The sequence below is a fragment of the Plecotus auritus genome (assembly GCF_963455305.1).
Source record: "Plecotus auritus genome assembly, chromosome: 3".
Classification (NCBI taxonomy): Eukaryota; Metazoa; Chordata; class Mammalia; order Chiroptera; family Vespertilionidae; genus Plecotus; species Plecotus auritus.
In genome coordinates this window covers 201284671-201305038 of record NC_137772.1, presented here as the reverse complement: position 1 = coordinate 201305038, position 20368 = coordinate 201284671, and the positions used below count along the sequence as shown (strand labels likewise).

The 20368-nt window shown below is 43.5% G+C and overlaps 1 protein-coding gene across 1 annotated transcript in view; it reads right to left on the bottom strand.

Moving 5' to 3' along the window:
* The window catches only part of GRIN2B (glutamate ionotropic receptor NMDA type subunit 2B), a gene marked incomplete at both ends in the record, with an annotated part of 320707 nt that extends 301726 nt beyond the window's left edge, over positions 1-18981 (bottom strand). Inside the window, one exon of the mRNA XM_080661135.1 lies at positions 18571-18981. Within this exon, the coding sequence (XP_080517261.1) occupies positions 18571-18981 (411 nt within the window). The remainder of the gene's footprint in view (positions 1-18570) is intronic.
* Positions 18982-20368: the final 1387 nt, after the last annotated feature.

Sequence of the window (20368 nt, the reverse complement as noted above, 5' to 3'; positions counted from 1 at the left end):
TCCCAGAAATGTGACTGAAGAGTTTGCTCTAATCCAGGAATCAAACTCAGGGCATCCACCTGGGTGGGGACAATACTGGTAGTAGAGGGGCTGGAGGGTGTTAGGTCCACTCTTGGATCTTGGGAAGGAATTAGAGCTTTTGTGCAGCATCAGTCCAGACCCCATCAGACTAGGAATCAGCCCCACAGTTTTGTTCATACCCCTGTGTCCTTTTCTCATCAAATGCTCTTTCCCTTTCTACTTCTTGTCTCTCATCTCACTCTCTTTTTTCCTTCAGAGCTGTGATCTTGTGCTGAATATTTCGGTCCTCTTCAAGATCCACTGGGAGAGGGAGGAATCCACTTCACTCAAGGCCAGTTGGCCACTTCTGGTTTCCTTTGCTCTCTTCCTCGTTGCCTTCAGCTTCTTTGGACAGTTGGGATATTTCCTTCCCACGCTAAGTGAGATGCCCCAAGAAGACCATGTAAATGAAAGTGTTCAAGAGAAAGTGCATACTGCTGAAGTCCATGGGTGTTACTGTCGTCACACAAGGGCTCCCACTTCCACACTGCCACTACCAGTATGTGGGCCCATAACTTTCCTTTCCAATCCTCAGCTTCCTCATCTATAAAAGAATATTCCTACTGCCTACATCCTGGGCTCCTTGGAGGGTTACATTGGCTAAGGGCAGGTAAAGCAATATCCCACATAAAGTGTAGAACTACCACATTGAGGGCACTTGTTTTTTTAAGGGGGTAACAGAATAGCCCTAACTCAGTGGTCGGCGAACCATGGCTCACGAGCCACATGCGGCTCTTTGGCCCCTTGAGTGTGGCTCTTCCACAAAATACCACATGCGGGCGCGCACGTACAGTGCGATTGAAACTTCGTGGCCCATGAGCAGAAGTCGGTTTCTGGCTCTCAAAAGAAATTTCAATCGTTGTACTGTTGATATTTGGCTCTGCTGACTAATGAGTTTGCCGACCACTGCCCTAACTAATTTTAAAATTCTAGATTTAACCCACCCTGATCTCCCAGAAACCTGGAAACCCAGGATTCAAAAGACAACAAAAAGAGCATGCTAATCGATTCTAAGCCAAGACTCTTAGCCTGCATTCCAACTGCAAGTCAGAGCCAACACAGTCCTTGAACCTGACATCTGGTGGTTGACTGTTCCCATCCCCAACTCTATGGCCTCTAGTTATTGTCACAATGCCCCCTCACTTCTGGTTTCCTTTGCTCTCTTCTTCATTGCCTTTAGCTTCTTCTCATCTCTCTCCTACTCCTTTTCCTCCCTCTTAATCATTCTTAAGCAGCCACATGAATGCACTGCATTGGGGACCATAAAAAGAAAACCCAACAAATAGATCTTCAGAATCCCTTGGGAGAACTTTGTGAAAACAGCAATTGCTGGGGCTTTACTCAAAACCTATAAAATCAGAATACTTGAGAATGGGACCAGAGGATCTATATTTTTAAAATAATAATAATAATAATTTTAAACTTCTCTGTTGATTCTAAGGTCCACTCAGTTTAAGAACCACTGCCATATAACCCAACTATAGAAATTACATCAAGCTCCTTTCACCCTTTCTTGATGTTTTTGAACTCCTTCATTCCCCATCATCCCTTCAATTTATTATGTCACGCAGCTTTATTATTTGAGAATTTACAGTATTTGCTTTTATATAAGCAATGAGAAGACTGGAATAGTAAAAGAATGAAAGCCAAAGGAGTTGGAAGGAGCTGAAATTTTTATGCTCAAATGGATCTATGGAGGCAAAAGAAGAAAGGATACAGATGGAAGGCAGTGGGAATAAGGATAGGCAGGAGGAGTAGGAGAGAGAGGTGGGTGGCAACAGCATACAGAAACTGCATACAGAAACTACAGTGAAGCCTGGCCTTCCATGGAGTCTGTTGTTCTAGCAATGTGATACTGAAAAGTTGAAGGCTGTTGCTCACTATAATTCTGGACCTCATGTAGTCAAGGCAACAGAATACATCCAAAACACATGGTGGCAGGCCATGAGGACCTGGGGGTATGCCAGGAATTTTCAGTTCAAGGCAGACTACACTCACTGGTAGCATTACACTATCTCCCACTGTCAATGCCCATGCCCCTCACCCCAAAACCTTATCCCAGCTGCTCCATTCCCTGTGCAGTCTTCTCAATGCCATCACCCCCTTTTGGAAAGAGGGGAAATTATAACAGGCTGCAATTACGTAGACATAAGTCTGGGAACTGGCCATGAGACGCTAGTGCCTGGCAATCCCAAGAACCCAAAAGGATAAGTAGCTATTTAGTTAGAGTAATGTCAATCACATTGCTTCTACCTTCCTATATTGCTTTGCTAATTTGTTTGCAAATCTATGAACAAATTTTGTGAAAACAACTAAGTAAAAAAACTGCATAGTTCATAGACATACAAAAGGAAATGATGCCTGATTCAAGAGGAATTTGTATTTCAACACTACTAGAAATAATAATGGCAGCCATTTATTCAAAACCAGATATGTGCCTGAAAGACTAATGAGTCCCTACAAGGTTATTTCATTTTATCTCAGAATAGTTCTTCAAGGTTGAAGAGTATTGACCCCATCATATAAATGAGGAAAAAACAGATCACACAATTCACACAACATGGCAAGAGGTTACCCAGCTGCTAAAAGGTGGAGCCAAGAGTCATGGTATATATTCCACCAACTATACTAACTTCCATCTAAAAAGATGCTAAATCAAGTTATATCACTTATACCTTCTCAGGTGAAATTTAAATATCCAATTCTATAAGACTCACAGGCTCCACCTGACCTGGCCCTAGAATACCTTTCCACCTTACTTTCTGCCATTGCCCACATGGCCTGCCACACTCCAGCTCTACTGACCTTCCTGCTACTCATCAAAAACAACATACATGCCCCCACTTCAAGGCCTTAGCATTGCTGTTCTCTCTGACAAAATGTTGCTGCTCCTCAGATCTTCACAAGTCTTGATCCTTCTCATCATACAGATCTCAAGTGCTTCCTCCTCTGAGACCATCCCCGACAGCCTTATCTAAGATAGTGCCTTCCTGCTCTTTTTATTAAAGCATTTGCCACCACCTCAAATAATATTAATTTATGTGTTCCTTTATTGTCAGTCAAGGCACCACGAGGACATGCCTCTCATATTGACTACATCTCCAGGACCTCAAGCAGTTCCTGACACCCAGGAGATGCATAATAGATATTTTTGAATAAATGAATATGTAAATGAGCAAGAATGTTGTTTGCTAAAGGAAGTTTCAAAATCTCTTGCTACTACCTTTGGAAACTTAATTGCATTGATGAAATTAGTTGGTGATATCTTGCTAATTAGCATGTTAGATAAATTGCATATTTTGTCTTTTGAAACTTTAAAAAAAGTTTCTTTCTTTCTGTTTCCTCCTTTGAAAGAGGGCTAATGAAGTCAAGATTATCACTGGCGCCCGAGTGCTTTGCATGAAAGAAATTTCTTCTGCTACCTCAGACTGCACTCCTAACCTGAGATAGCTCTTTTGCCATTTCTGCCTGCTAGAAAGTGGACTTGAGATGTGAGTGTTGCTGATTGCTGGTATCAGGCAGGTGTGAAGAAGGAAAGGGTTATGGAGACAGGTGACTAGAGAGAGATAAGGAATATATTTGCCTATAACCAGAGAGAAAGCCTACCAATCATTTTTATTTGAGATTAAAGTACTTTTCTCTTCATTGCAACTGACATGTGCTGCACTGAAATAATTAATCCATGTACACATTTAATAAATATGTATTAAGGGCTCACTATGTGCCAAGCTATATGTTAGGATCTAAGGGAACAAAAATGAAAAAGACATAGTCCCTGCCCTATGAAACTTGGAGTCTAGTGGGGTAGACAGCTAGTAAATAACCTATTGTGATTAATTTCAGTGGTGATAAAAACTCTGAAAGGTATAGAATGAAAGGGAATATAGAAGGAAAATGAGCAGGGTTTGAGAGTGAAGAAAAAACCCTGAGAGCATGAGAACTCTGGATTGGGAGGGCAGCCTCAGGACTGGGAGAGGCACCATCCTGGGCACTGGGAAGGATAAAGGTACTGACAACCACATGTGAAAGCACATGCATATGCATACAAAACAAAGAAGCAAACACATAACAAGTACAGAAAAGTGCAGAAAGGGGAGAACTAACACTAAAGACAGACTTCACTACGCGGTAGTTCCACCAAGGCCTCAGTGGTAGAACAGCTAAACAGAACATCAACACTTCACCTTTCGGCATGTCCCAGGCCTGGGAGGGGCCAGAATTTCAGAGCTCCTGCCACCTTTGCAGAGAGCTCCCAAAGAGTAGGCCCAATTACTACAGGTGACATTAGATCATCCGACGTTAGATCATCCTGTTGATGGCCTGTGTTTCTGTTTACATCACCATCCTCATTCATTCATTTATCCACTGAGACTTACTGAATACCTCTCACAGATGCACACTTACTGATTCCTACTATTAGCCAGGCCTTTTCTAAGCACTTTTAATAACTTTACCTGATAACCCTAAGAAATAGAGTCTACTTTTATCACTATTTTATAGATGAGGAACCTAAGGCTCAGAGAAGTTAAGTAATTTGCCAAAGGTCACACAGTAAATGGTGGAGCCCGGAAACAACCTAGGCAGTGAGATCCCAGAGATCCTCCTCTTAACTCTGATGTGTATGTTACGTTCCTAGGGCTGCCATAACAAATTACCACACATTTGGTGGCTTAAGACAACAGAAGTTTATTTTCTTACAGGTCTGGAGGCCAGAAGCCTGAAATCAAGGTTGGTGGGGTCGTGTTCCCTCTGAAGGCTCTAAGGGAGAATCTTTCTTTGATTCTTCTAGTTTCTGGTGGCTTCTTTGGCTTGTGGCTAAATAACTCACACCGCTGCCTCTGCAAGAACTTCTTTTATGTCTATGTCTTCCCCTGTTCTATACCGCCCTCTCCCCTGCTCTTGGTTTCTATACTGCCCTCTCCCCTGCTCTTGGTTTCTATACTGCCCTCTCTCCTGGTTCTTGGTCTCTATATGGCCCTCTCCTGCTCTTGGTTTCTATACTGCACTCTCCCATGGTTCCTGGTTTCTATACTGCCCTCTCCATGGCTCTTGGTTTCTATACTGCCCTCTCCATGGTTCTTGGTTTCTATGCTGCCCTCTCCCCTGGTTCTTGGTTTCTATATGGCCCTCTCCTGCTCTTGGTCTCTATACGGCCCTCTCTCCTGGTTCTTGGTCTCCATACTGCCCTCTCCCCTGGTTCTTGGTTTCTATGCTGCCCTCTCCCCTGGTTCTTGGTTTCTATACTGCCCTCTCCCATGGTTCCTGGTTTCTATACTGCCCTCTCCCCTGGTTCTTGGTTTCTATACTGCCCTCTCCATGGTTCCTGGTTTCTATACTGCCCTCTCCATGGTTCTTGGTTTCTATGCTGCCCTCTCCCCTGGTTCTTGGTTTCTATACGGCCCTCTCCTGCTCTTGGTCTCTATACGGCCCTCTCTCCTGGTTCTTGGTCTCCATACTTCCCTCTCCCCTGGTTCTTTGTCTCCATACTTCTCTCTCCCCTGGTTCTTGGTCTCTATATGGCCCTCTCTCCTGGTTCTTGGTTTCTATACTGCCCTCTCCCCTGGCTCTTGGTTTCTATACTGCCCTCTCCCCTGGTTCTTGGTCTCTATACGGCCCTCTCTCCTGCTCTTGGTTTCTATACTGCCCTCTCTCCTGGTTCTTGGTCTCTATACTGCCCTCTCCCCTGGCTCTTGGTTTCTATGCTGCCCTCTCTCCTGGTTCTTGGTCTCCATACTGCCCTCTCTCCTGGTTCTTGGTCTCTATATGGCCCTCTCTCCTGGTTCTTGGTTTCTATACTGCCCTCTCCCCTGGTTCTTGGTTTCTATACTGCCCTCTCCCCTGGTTCTTGGTCTCTATACTGCCCTCTCCCCTGGTTCTTGGTCTCTATACTGCCCTCTCCCCTGGTTCTTGGTTTCTATACTGCCCGCTCCCTGGTTCTTGGTTTCTATACTGCCCCTCTTTCCTGTTTCTTCTGGTTCTCTTCTTACCTCTCTAATAATTCTATCTTAGCTCCTTATTATCTCCACTTCCTCTGGTCATCCCTCAATTGATTGGGTTTGATTTTATGGTTTAGAATAAAAAATTAGGTTTTGTCCTTGACACACTTTTCTCCTCAATCCACATGTCAGTTCTAAGGCATCTCACCCATCCTCCTTGTTTCAACTAACCCCTCCTTACTAAATGAGGCTCATATCTTTATTTCCAGCCCAAATCACTCTATTTCTTCCAGGCTCAAATCCAACTGCTTACTTAGACATTTCCACTTATATGACCCACCCATATTCTAAATTCTACTTTTTCTATTCCCACTGTCACCAAACTTGTGACAAATATAATTACTCTTGTCATCAAAATTGTCCCTGAATAGCACTAAAAGGGTCAACAGTGTTCAATGCTACAGGAGGTCAAGAAAGACTTAAAAAGTCCATTGGTTTTGGCATTTTGTAGAAAGTGAGAGATGAGGACGTGAAAACAGCAATTTCAGACTACCTTTTAAAGAGCTGAACTGTGAAATGAAGGAGAGAAAGGAGGGAGAGCCCACATCAAGGAAAGCTTTCGTGTTTGTTTGTTAACTCAGAGAGATTTGAGCATGTTCAATGAGGACAAAATTGATATTTTGGGTAAAAATACTCTTGACTGTTAAGTGCTATAACACATACTGCAGGACACTTAACATGCCTGGTTTGCAGGCTCCAAGTGGCAGTAGCACACAGACAGACACACAGACACACATGCAAAACCAGTCATTATGACATAAAAACAAAACAAAACAACAACAACAAAAAAAAACGACCTTCCCCAATACATTCCAAACATCTCTTGAGGACCACTAAGCTAGAAAGAAGATGCCAGCAGGGAGGAACAAATTGATAATTAAGGGGAAAAGCAAAAAAACAAATGAATCAAGGTTCTATTCTGGAGGACCCATGAGGAAACTGGGCCAAGGGCAAAAAAGCAGTGTTTGGTATGAAGCAGGACAAATGAGAGATGAGAGATATTTGGGATTTAGAATCATACGAATATTGATTGAATTTCCAAGCTGCCACTTACTTACTTTGAGAGACACTGCTGACTAACCCCTATTTCCAACCCTTGCTCACATTCTGCCTCCACCAGAAAGCCCCGCACCCTCTCTCCCCAGGATTGGCCACCTAATACTGGGCTCATGCAATCAAAGATATGGGGAAGACTTTTCCTGATCTAATACCCAGCCCCAGGCGTGTCCTTCTTTGAGTTTTGACAGGATACCTAGAGCTAGGGCAGACACCTTGCAACCATGACAAAAATGCCAAGAGAACCCCAGAGGTCAGGCTTTACATCACTGCATCACTGAACCACCCCAGGGGTCTCCATCTCCAGGCACCTTGTTCTGAGATATCAATAAGCACCAGCCACTGTGAATGAATCACTACCTAAAGGTCTTGGGCAAAACAGTTAACCTCTCTGATCTACAATATCCTCACCTGCAAAATGGAGGCAAAATACATGCCTCATAAATTCAATGAAAGAATTGAATGAAACAACATATGTAAGCTCATGTAAGATGACTAGCTCAGAGCTTGACAAAAATAAATGATCAATCAATGTTAGTTCCCTTTCTCATTGTAACTGTATAATGACCCATGATAATTGGGGTATTCTTTGTCCCTGTAAAGCAGAACAACATCAATTAACTATTTTTATCCTCAAAAAAGTGAAATAGCCAAAACCGGTTTGGCTCAGTGGATAGAGCGTCAGCCTGCGGACTGGGTGGGGGGTCCCGGGTTCGATTCCGGTCAAGGGCATGTAACTTGGTTGCGGGCACATCCCCGGTGGGAGGTGTGCAGGAGGCAGCTGGTCGATGTTTCTCTCTCATCAATGTTTCTGACTATCTATCACTCTTTCTTCCTCTCTGTAAAAAATCAATAAAATATATTTTAAAAAAAAAAAGTGAAATAAAAATTGGCTTCAATATTACTCTCATGCATACTGGATCCTTAGAATCAAATATATTTTTGAGATTTTGTTTCCTTTTGATCAAATTTATTGAGGTGACTTGGTTAACAAAATTATACAGGTTTCAGGTGCACAATTTTATAACACATCATCTGTGCACTGTATTGTGTGTTCACCACTTGAAGTCCCATTTCCTTCCAACACCATTTATCCCCTCTATACCCTCTTCCACCTCCGTTCACCACCTCTGCCTCTGGCAATCAAGTGTTGTCTGTGCCCATGAGTTTTTTCTCTATTTTTTCTTCTTTGCTCAGTCCCTCTACCCCGCCCACCTAGCTCCTCTCCCCCCGACAGCTGTCAGCCTACTCTATCTAAGAGTCTGTCACTATTTTGCTTGTTAGTTCATTTTGTTCATTAGATTCCACATCTGAGTGAAATCATATGGCATGTATCTTTGTCTGACTTGCATATTTCACTTAGCATAATGTTCTCCAGGTCCATCCATGCTATCACAAAGGGAAAGATTTCCTTCTTTTTTACAAATGTACCACAGCTTTTTATCCACTCATCTACTGATGGACATTTGGGCTGCTTCCAAATCTTGGCTATTGTAAATAATGCTACAATGAACATAGGGAATGCAGACTGGTGCAGCCACTATGGAAAAAGGTAAGGAATTACCTCAAAATATTAAAAATGGAACTGTCTTATGACCCAGCAATTCATTCCACTTCTGGGAACTTATCCAAAAAACCCAAAACACTAATTCAAAAAAATATATGCACCACTGTGTTCAAATATAATTGTGATGTCATATTTTTAAGTCTATCACAAAATAAAAATATAATTTTGAATAAAATAACAATATATAACATTTTATTCTAAACCATAAAATCCTATCTAATAAAAGGGTAATATGCAAATTGACTGTCACTCCAATACACAAGATGGCCGCCCCCATGTGGACAAAGATGGCTGCCCCCATGTGGACACAAGATGGCCACCACAAGATGGCCAGCAGGGGAGGGCAGTTGGGAGGGACAAGACCGGCAAGGGAGGGCAGTTAGGGATGACCAGGCCTGCAAGGGAGGGCAGTTGGGGGGGGGGGGACCCAGGCCTGCAGGGGAGAGCAGTGGGGGGCGACCAGGGCAGCAGGGGAGGGCAGTTAGCGGTGACCAGGCTGTCAAGGGAGGGCAGTTAGGGGTGACCGAGCCAGCAGGGGAGGCAGTTGGGGGCAACCAGGCCAGCAGGGGAGGGCACTTAGGGATGACCAGGCCTTCAGGGAAGGACAGTTAGTGGTGACCAGGCCTGCAGGGGAGAGCAGTTAGGGGTGACTGGGCCAGTAGGGGAGGGCAGTTGGGGGTGACCAGGCCAGCAGGAGAGGGCAATTGGGGGGACCAGGACAGCAGGAGAGGACAGTTAGGGGCAACCAGGCCTGCAGGGGAGGGCAGTTGGGGATAATTGGGCTGGCAGGGGAGCAGTTAGGCGTCGATCAGGCTGGCAGGGGAGTGGTTAGGGGGTGATCAGGCTGACAGGGGAGTGGTTAGGGGGTGATCAGGCTGGCAGGCAGAAGCAGTTAGAGGCAATCAGGCAGGCAGGCAGGCGAGCAGTTGGGAGCTAGCAGTCCTGGATGGTGAGAGGGATGTCCCAGATTGGAGAGGGTGCAGGCTGGGCTGAGGGACACACACACACCCCCATGCACAAATTTCATGCACTGCACCTCTAGTCAAAATATAATTTTGAATAAATTATAGATCTAATATCTATAAATAAGGCAAAAGAATCACAGAAGTCTCAGAAAGGGGAATAAAAATATACTTGTGGTATAGAAATCATAATCCAACGAGTTTTTCAGCAACATCAGTGTCATTAATTAAAAATCATCTGATGACATTTAACAAATTAACTGCATTCCTGTGCCTATAATATAGTACCACTTCTTACCTAATACTTTCATATCTCTCTCATTTAATAGTTCACTTCTTCTTATATATCAACACTTCCAAATCTATGAGTGACCCTGGATTCAGACACTATTTTACTTTGCTATGCTTTCTTTGCTAATCCTCTAGACTTATCTTCATTGCTTATATCCTATGTGTATCTGTTTATTGAAATCACTGTATGTCTCTGCTTTGAGAACCTCCATAAGACCTGATCATGTGACCATCAGTAATTGCATCACCATAGAGGTGGAACCCACTGAGCCGCTATTCGTGCATCAGGCCTAATATATGGGTATTATCATCACAAACTCTTCTTTCAGTCAACAGGAAAACATTAAGATGCCATTTTCCTCAGTGATTTACATAAGGTCTGGTATATGAAAATACAAGATAGTGTGTACCGAGGGCCTACTGCTTACCAAGCTCTGGAGACAGTGTTTCATAAGGCTCCAGGTGTTATTTTGTCCCCGTTTTACAAATGAAAAATTTGAGGCTAAATGTTTAAAAGCAAAACTAAGGTCACATGGCTGGGAATGCATGTAGCTCAAGCCTATTGGCTTCAAGGGCTGCCTGTTCTTCGCACTGTGCCACAACCTTCCTCTTCACCTTCCTGGGGGATGCATGAAAAGTGACGGCTCATGTGTTACTTTCTAGCACCAAGCATCCTTATTTCTACGAATGCCTAAAGCAATTTCTGGGGCCTTAGTTTTTTTAAGTATTAAAACTGTACCTGAACTTCAAGTAGCCAGTCCCTTAAAAGCAAACCCTGGCTGCAATTTTAAAAGAAAGGTTATGTTGGCCAAGGAGAAACACATTCCACAGAAGCAGGTGGAAAGGCTGAAATTCAAACAGACTTAAGGGCTGCATCACTGCAATGTCTACAGCCTGTTAGAGAGAACTGCCCACCCATCTTCCCCCAAAGTACAGTTCAGGGAAGTAGGGACAATGGGTGAGGAGTACCAGACCTCCAGGCAGGCCATTCTATCCTAGCTTTTTCTGATTGCCTCAGGGTGTGGACTGGGACGTGAAAAGTCAACCAAAAAAGTTTTTTAAGGTCAAACATCCCTGGAATCAGATCCTAGTCCCACTCTATCTCTAGCTATGTGACTTTGACCAGGTACATAAACTCTCTGATTTAGTTTTCCCATCAACCAAAGAAATAATACTACTTACTTCACAGCATTGCATAAGAATTAAAATGGTCATTAACATCATGCCTGGCACAATTTGAGAATAAGTGTTTCAAGTTGGCATACTTTATTAGCTTCTTTATCCTCTTGCCTTTCCCACCTCTATGACTTAATCCTCTTCATCCAAGAAATACCCAAATACCAGTTTGCTCTGTCCCTGAGAATACCATCTGACAAACAACTAAAAGCATGGTAAAACTAAAAACACCAAAATTGGCCATGAGGTACAGAGTAATGTATGAGTATTACAGGTCTCTTGGTTTCAAGATTGTGTTGGATATGGAAACCCACATGAGCAATGGGAAGGCCAGAGACTATTTACAGTGTCACACACTACTGCTAGCTCATCTACTCTCTCCAAATACTTTGCCACTTGGTGTGTTCAGTTGAAGGGTGGGGAGAGAGATATGGGGAGATCAGGAAAAGAGGGGGTCAGTTGGATTCCAAAATGTGGCTCTCTGCACAGTGCTATTCAAAGCAGCAAGTCTCAGTCAAGCAAGTGAGAAACAGAGCAATAGATTCTAGAGTAAGGTTATTTTAACATGTCCGTCAATGAGAAACAAGGTTTGGAGTCTGGTGCGTATTTTAGCTACTGTACTGCACTCTGAGCAAGCCATCTATTTCCAGGCCCTGACTCTTACTCAGCATACCTTTTCCTCTCCCATTCTTGCAGGTTATTTTTCTTTTAATCTTTATTGTTGAAAGTATTACATAGGTCCTCCTCCCCCCGCCAATTAAACTTTTCTAGCCCTCTCCCACCCCACCCCCACCCCCAGGCCCTCTTTAAAGAATGGTTCTTATATCCTGTTGTCCAATCTCACTGTACCTTCCACTTTCTGTTTTCCTGCCCACCTCCTGCCCAAGCAATTTTCATTGGTCCTAATGCCAGTAACAAAGAAAGGTCAATAAACCGACCTTTCTCCATCACCATTCCTTATTTCTCTCATCGAAAGTATATGTTTGAACAGTGTTTCTCCATAATTTTTCACATATTTTATTTCATTTTCTCTTCAAAATGTTGTCAAGTGGGTAGAGCAGAAAACAAAATTTAAATCTTATAAACTGTAAACTGAGTATCATGTAGCTTAAGTGCTTTGTTTACCGAAATTTCCAAAGCTCATGAAATTGGAATCTAAAACTCAGAACTTATAATTTATAATTCTTATTATAATGTTTTTGAGGCAGAATTGTATACATAAAAAGCACAGGCTTCAAAATGGGTACTTCTGTGATTCGATTCCCAGTCCCATTGCTCATAAGCTGTGATATCCCAAATTAGTTACTTAACCTCTCTGTGCTAAAATATGAAAACCCAGGAAAAACTTCAGCAAGTCAGCAAGGAACCTCCTGGAAAGAAATGGAAATACATCCAGCTTTAGTTTCTTATTTGGATTCAGATGGGCATCCTAAGTCCAGAATTTCAGGGAGAATAAAAACAATTATAACAAGAAAAAATAAAACGTACTCCCTATATTCAGGTGAGGAACTGCCAAAAATCACCTCATTCATTTTTAAACCATCTCTGTTACTATTGTAAGCAGTCTTTCCATTACAAGTGCCAGCAGTTCGTTCTTTATTAGAGCTCGTCTCTAACCGAACATGCCCGTGTGGCTGTATCACTGATGAGCCTCGGCTGCCTTGGTGGGGCAGGCCATGGCTCCCACCCATACTTCACAGCCATTGTAGGAGACAGGTAGTTGGTCTCCAGTTCAGAAATGTCTCTACAGTTGGCTGTGATGCTGTTCAATTCCCATTATTTTCCTGTATCATGAAACCTCCCTTTCTTCAAACTGCTCCATAGAACCTTCAGCTTAGCCTGCTGAATGTTATGCTGGATACTTAGTGAAGCATTTACTATGCATTTACTATGTATTATCTTATTTAATCTTCACAAATCCTATGATGAATATGTTATTATCCCCATTATACAGGCAAAGAAACCGTTTACAGTGATAGGTGAATAGTCCAGATCCCCACATCTAGGAAGTGATGGTTGAAACCCCCTGACTCCAAATTCTGATCTTTGAACAGCTCTGCTCTCTGGTTCCCATGCTTCTTTTGGCCACAGTAGAAGGTGCACTTCCTCACTGGGAAAGCAGAGCACTAATTAATGTTTGTACTGATTCATCAACATATACAAAAAGTGAGCACATGCCATTTGACCAGATGCTGCATCTGTGTCTCACTATTTTTGTCAAAAAGTTTTATAATCATGCTGTCTTTCTTCCATCACCAATCCCTTGAATCAGGGACTTCATCCCTATAATGCAGTCTTTCACAAGGACACTTAATAAGTGCATTCTACCTCAGACAAACAAACAGACAAAACAAAAGCTAAGTTAAAATGGAGAGGTAAGCCTTGGCCAGTGTGACTCAGCAGTTTAGAGTGCCGACCCACACACTGAAGGGTCACAGGTTCGACTGCCATTCAAGGGCACACACCTTGGTTGCAGGTTAGAGCCCAGCCTTATCAGGGTGCATGTGTGAGGAAACCAATTGATGTCTCTCTCACACTGATGTTTCTCTTCTCTCTCTCTCTCCTGTCTCTTTCCCCCCTCCCTCTTTTCCACTCTCTCTGAAAAGCAATGGAAAAATATCTGCTGGTAAGGATTAACAACAAAAAAATTGAGAGGCAATTAGCTATCTTCTAGAAGGGGGAAGCAAAATGGAAGGCTAATTTCTCATCTTTTGGATGGCAACCATACCTTAAAGCGAATTGTGTTTCTCAGAATTTCTGCATCAGTTCCACTTTCAAATGTTTTGTCCTGTTGCATCATAGTTGATTCATAGTCGTGGAACTCTGTGTCCTCATTCTATGTTTGTGGAATGTGGTCACGGTACTTAAAAATAAACTTCTATTTTTAAAAACTAACCTTAGAATTTGAGGTGTTCCATTTTTGAAACTTGACCCAAAACCTTATTTCTCTGAAATCTAGAAGATTCTTTTTATTACCTTCATGCAAATCGTTTAAGCCTGAGAACGTTCCTCTGCACAGTTCCCTGGAATCATGGCCCCACCCTTCTCGGGCCGGGGGTTCCTGCTGTGCCCTTCTCTGCAGCCACCAGCTACCCTGTCAAGCATCTGACCCCTTGTGATTGAGCCATTAGCTTTCTGGCTTCCATGCTATCAGGACCTTCTCCCTTCCTTTTCCTCTTCCTACCTATTTTTCAGAAACTCTTCTTTTTAGGTCAAAAATCAGATATTATTTAGGCTCTTTTAGGAAACTGCCTAAAAATCATTGCCTATCTTCCTTTTATAATGGAGAAAAAAGATAAGGCGGTATATTTGGGTTGGTTGCAATGGTGGGAGTGCTCAGGGGAAAGAGATCAGAGGGGGATCTCACTACAGTGACCTAGAAGAATCCACCTTTCTGGCCTCAATCCCCCTTTCCCCCTAGAAGGGGTAACCAATGGGCCCTCGATGGAAGTGTGCTACCCCTAAGTGCTAGTCACATTCTCACTCATTCTCTCCTCTAGTCAGATTCCACTATTGCCATTATGAAACAAGGGGAGAATTACATGTAGGCAGATAATGTCCACCACAGAAGAGAAAGTAAAGAGTAGGAAGTTATGTGAGATGCTAACCAGCCTCTCCATTTTCTTGAGAGGAGATGGAGCACATGGAGCCAGCAACCAATGTTATAGTCCTGGCTGCCAGTTACTAGCTAAGTCATTTTGGATATCTTAAGTAACCTCTCTGAGCCTCAGTTTCCCCACATGTCAAATGGGGATTAAAAATACCATTTAGCTCACCTCACTGGGTTATAAGAATCTACACTAATAAAAGAGTAAGATGCAAATTGACCATACCTTCACAATGCCCACCAGCCAATCAAAAGTGAGTATGCAAATTAACCCAACAAAGATGGCGGGTTAATTTGCATACACAGGGACAGCTGGGGGCATGGCGGGACGCAGGTGTTCCACACCGCCCCAGCTGCTCCGGGCCTCTGGGCAGCGTGGGAAGGCGGAAAGGTGGCTCCGGGCCGGAGCAAAGGTGATTCTGGCTGCCAGGGGAAGGAAGGCACATTCTTGCACGAATTTTCATGCATCGGGCCTCTAGTATTATATAAAACAATGCGTGCAAAACACTGTGTGCCCAGCATATGATAGATACTCTAAAGCACCTACGATACATCAGTGGACAAAAGAGCCCAGTCTGTCCACGTGATCTGTATCTTAGTTCATATTATGATATCATTATTAAACATTTGTAAGAGACATAACAGAGAAGCAACCAATTGATTTAACCAATAACCACTTTTACTAGGGCTGGGGGTGAGGTGGGGTGGATCTAAAATAGCATAGGTTGCACAATAGCCCATATAAGAAAAAAAAATCATTTTTACCTTCTTGCTCTCAAAATAAATGGGCTCTTATTTGTTTCAAAATTTTGGCTCATCCACCTTGGCATTTTTCAGTGCCATATTGTGCCCTCAAAATACCACTGCTAATAGTTTATTACTTACTAGAGGCCTAGTGCATGAAATTCGTGCATGGGGGGAGGGGTGTCCCTCAGCCCAGCCTGCACCCTCTCCAATCTGGGACCCCTCGAGGGATGTCCAACTGCCCGTTTAGGCCCGATCCCACTGCTGGCTCCCAACTGCTCACCTGCATGCCTTCCTGATTACCAGGACTGCTGGCTCCCAACTGCTCACCTGCATGCCTTCCTGATTACCCCTAACTGCTTCTGCCTGCCAGCCTGATCACCCCTAACCACTCCCTTGCCAGCCTGATTGATATATAACTGCTACACTGCCAGCCTGTTTGCCCCTAACTGCCCTCCCCTGCAGGCCTGGTTACCCCTAACTGGCCTCCCCTGCAGGCCTGGTCACCCCTAACTGCCCTCCACTGCAGGCCTGGGTCCCTCCCAACTGCCCTCCCTTGCTGACCTGATCGCCCACAACTGCCCTCCCTTGCAGGCCTAGTCCCTCCCAAATGCCCTCCCCTGCTGGCCATCTTGTGGTGGCCATCTTGTGTCCACATGGGGGCAGGATCTTTGACCACATGGGGGCAGCCATCTTGTGTGTTGGAGTGATGATCAATCTGCATATTACTCTTTTATTAGATAGGATAGAGGCCTGGTGCATGGGTGGGGACTGGCTGGTTTGCCATGAAGGGTGTCCTAGATCAGGGTGGGGGTTCCCTTGGGGCGTGGGGCGGTCTGGGCGAGGGGCCTGTGGTGGCTTGCAGGCTGGCCACGCCCCCCAGCAACCCAAACGGAGGCCCTGGTATCTGGGGTTTATTTATCTTCTACAATTGAAACTTTGTAGCCTGGAGTAGAGCCAAGCCTCCTGCTGGCTCCGTGGTGGCAGCCATTTCTGTTGGGATTTATTTATCTTCTATACTTGAAACTTTGTAGCCTTAAGTGGAGGCCTGGGCCTGCCAGGGTGTGTGGAAAGCTTGGCTTCCTCCATCGCCGGGGAAACCCAAGCCTCCCTCCTGCTCGCTCTGTGGCCGCAGCCATGTTGGTTGGGGTTAATTTGCATACTCATTCCTGATTGGCTTGTGGTTCTGGCAGAGTGGGCGTGGCTTGTGGGTGTGGCAGAGTGGGCGTGGCTTGTGGGTGTAGCAGAGTGATTTGCATAGTACTCTTTTATTAGATAGGATGTAATACTTTCACAATAAAGATTTAATTTAAAAAAAGAAGATGAAATACCGCTGCTAAAATATAACTTGCTTAGGAAAATGTTAACAAAACACTCAGTAGGTTTTGCCATAGTCGGTCTATATTTTCCATTCTGCTTAAGTTTATCTCCATTCTCTTAGCAAGGGCTTCTCTTGCCAGCATTTGATTCTAACATTTTTCCCTTTCAATATCTTTCTCAGATACTACCGAACTTCCTCCACTTCATCATCTCTGCCTGCTGCCAACAGATGGCAATAGTGATCAAGCAAGGTTACTTTACTCTGGTAAGCCCTGCATTGTAATGGGTCTCAACTGGCCAAGGAGCATGCTTGTGGTGTCTGTGCTAGGTTTTGAGGTATTCGCAAATATCTTTAACCCTACAGCATGTCTTTTAAGTAAAAGGCAGTTTTGAAAGGGATTTTTTAAGAAGTATAAGATGACAATGAAAAGGTAGAAACAATTTTAAAAACTCAAAGTGATAAAAAAAAAAAGAAAAGAAAAAAAGTATTGTACTTGTGAAATGAATCCATCTGAGATAGAAATAACTGTGAAGGACAATATGTATTGAGAAGTGCTGTACCTAAGCAATCAAGCAAGGGAAAAATAACTGAATAAGTTTAAAATGTGAAAACAAAACATAACCACAACAAAACTTTCTGTGGTTAGAGAATAAGCATCTATTCATAAGACAATCCAATATTAATGTAGGAGTGACTAGGATGTATTTGAGGCCTAAAAGCAGAGGTCCTCAGCCTTAATTGCACACTAGAATCAACAGGGAGCTTTTAAAAATCCTATACCTCAGGCAGTACCCTAGGCCAGTGGTCGGCAAACTCATTAGTCAACAGAGCTGCAGTTTGCCAACCACTGCCCTAGGCCAATAATCAGAATCTTTGGGGGCGGAACCAGGCATTGGTAGTGTTTAAGGCTGTTTAGGTGATTCCAACGTGCAAACAAGGTTACAGACCATTGCCTTCAAATGTAAGCATGAGGAAATGAAGCTGCTACTGGTTCTATGGGTTAAAATACACTCAAATATATAGACTGATGTGTGATGAGCATGGACACCTTAGCAAGAAGTACTTCTCTGTGATGTTTGTATCCTCAAGGAGAAATATTACCCACCTCAATGGAGTTTTTGTTGCATATTCTTGAAACTGATATGGGTAAACAATATGTATTAAGAAGGAAGAATGGAGCACACCTTATTTTAAAAATTTGAAGGAGCACTATAGCCGGTTTGGCTCAGTAGACAGTGTCAGCCTGCAGACCCAAGGGTCCTGGGTTCATTTCCGGTAAAGGGCACGTACCTCAGTTGCAGGCTCCTCCCCAGCCCAGGCCCTGGTCGGGGCACATGCAGGAGGCAACCAATTGATGCATTTCTCTCACATTGATATTTCCCTCTGTCTTTCCCTCTCCTCTTCCACTCTTTCTAAAAATCAATGGAAAAAACATCCTCAGGTGAAGATTTAAAAAAATAAATTAAGAAAACAAAATTTTGAAGGAGCTATTCATATGTGTATTTGAAGAAAATGGATCACAAGCTTCTCTATCTCTTAGTCATTTCAGGTAATCCATTTACAAAGAAATGGACACACAAAGCTGTGCAAAACTCTGTGCATAACTAGATGACATCATCTTTCCCTCCCTTTCATCTCCAAGATATTAGACTAATCCCTGGTCTATCCACTCAGTGCATTCTGGTTAACAACCTTCCATCTTTCATAATTCAGTTTTGCATCAAAACAAATGGATCATTTAGTTCTTGATTCAAACCAACGAGACTCTTCTCGCTGCAGCCTGCTTTTACCTTGTCTGCCATGATCATAGAGGATCCCCCGTGGATGCCCAGGATGGGGGTGAGAGTCTGGGCTGAAATGAAGTCAAGGATCTGGGCAATGGCTTCCTGGTCAGTGTCGTCAGCAAACACCACCCCCTGGATCTTCCGGTCCGACATGAGGTCACAGATACGGGTGATGATGCTCTTTGGATCGGTCTCATTCATGGCTACTAGCTCCACACGGGGCACCACAGAGAGATGATGGAAGTCATCTTTCTCGTGGGCATCCTTGATGGCCACCTCGTCTGAAGTGCCCACGAGGATGACAGCGATGCCAATGCTGGGGGGGCTCTTCTGAGAACGAGCTCTGCTGCCTGACACAGCCAAGACAGCCAACACCAACCAGAACTTGGGAGAACAGCACTCTGCTCTGGGCTTCATCTTCAACTCGTCGACTCCCTGAAAACGCAAAGACAGAGTGGTTAAATCACAACCTACACTACAGGACCTTTAGCCTAGTCTCTTAAAATCCCGTGTTTTCTCAGCAGCGTGAGAGAAAAAAGCTTTCAGAAGCATCAACATCCTTGAGCAAGAAAATAAAAGATGCTATTGCTAGAGCCATTAGCAGCAAACAGACAGAGACAAATGAGGCAACGAGGATGCAAGTGGTCCAGGCAGTAATGCCAAGTGCACAAACGCAGGAGTCTCCAAGAGGGGGGTCTTGCTGTTGCTACATGATCCTTGGCACTCCTATCACAATTCATCCTTGAACTGCTCTTGGGCTGAGGGGATGGTGTAGGCCAGGCAAAGGGAGCAGTAAAATGGGCTTAGCAGAGGCTAGCAGCAAAACATGGTCTGGATAAGCTAGATATAGAGAGCTACAGATACATAAGCCCCATATTCTTGCTGCCTTTACTTCATGTTCACCTCAAAGAGGACAAGAGCCTGAAAATTCTTCAGCAGCCCTTTCAGTATCGGGCTCTTAATACTAAATAATAATAATAATAAAAACAGCCAATATGTAGGCAGTACTTAAAAAAATCTCAGTTGGTCCTTACAATAAACCAGTAGGAGGAAAATAAGAAAGGTACTGTTACCTCCATTTTATAGATGCTAAAGCTAAGTCTCAAAGAAGCTCAGAAATCCAAAATCATGAATCACTTCCGTGAAACAAATATGAATCCAGAACTTTTGACTTTTAGGCCAATTTGTATTCCATTGTATTACATCACACTGCTTCTCAAATCACCCATTACCACAAGGAGTCATCTTATTTTGATTAGTTCATGCATCAAAGTATGATGGTTTCAACAAATACTACTGATAACCATGATAGTGTTAGAGCCACTATTTTTTTTCTTCACCCAAGGATATTTGGGAGGGGGTATATTTTAGAGAGAGAGGAAGGGAAAGGTAGAAAGAGAGAGAGAAATAATGATCAGTTGCCTCCCATACACATAACCTAAGTATGTGCCCTGACCAAAAATTGAACACCCAACCTTTTGGTGTATGGGACAACACTCCAACCAACTGAAGCACCAGGCTCAGGGCATGTTAGAAGCACTTTGGAAAATTTTTCGTGGCATCCTATAGCAGTGACTTCTCTGAAATGACTTTCCATGTTTCCATACAATTCACCATCTTTTACTTACAACAAACTCGTACTTTTTACTTCCCTCCATGCCTCTAAACCTTACACTGTGCACAAGACTGAGGACATGGTTCTTTATAGAGCTCTGTGATTTCTCTTCCTATTCCTCACTGTTTCCCAACAGCTCCTTTTATTTAAGTAGAACTGGTCCTGCTTCAGTTGTTCTGCTTTGTTTTA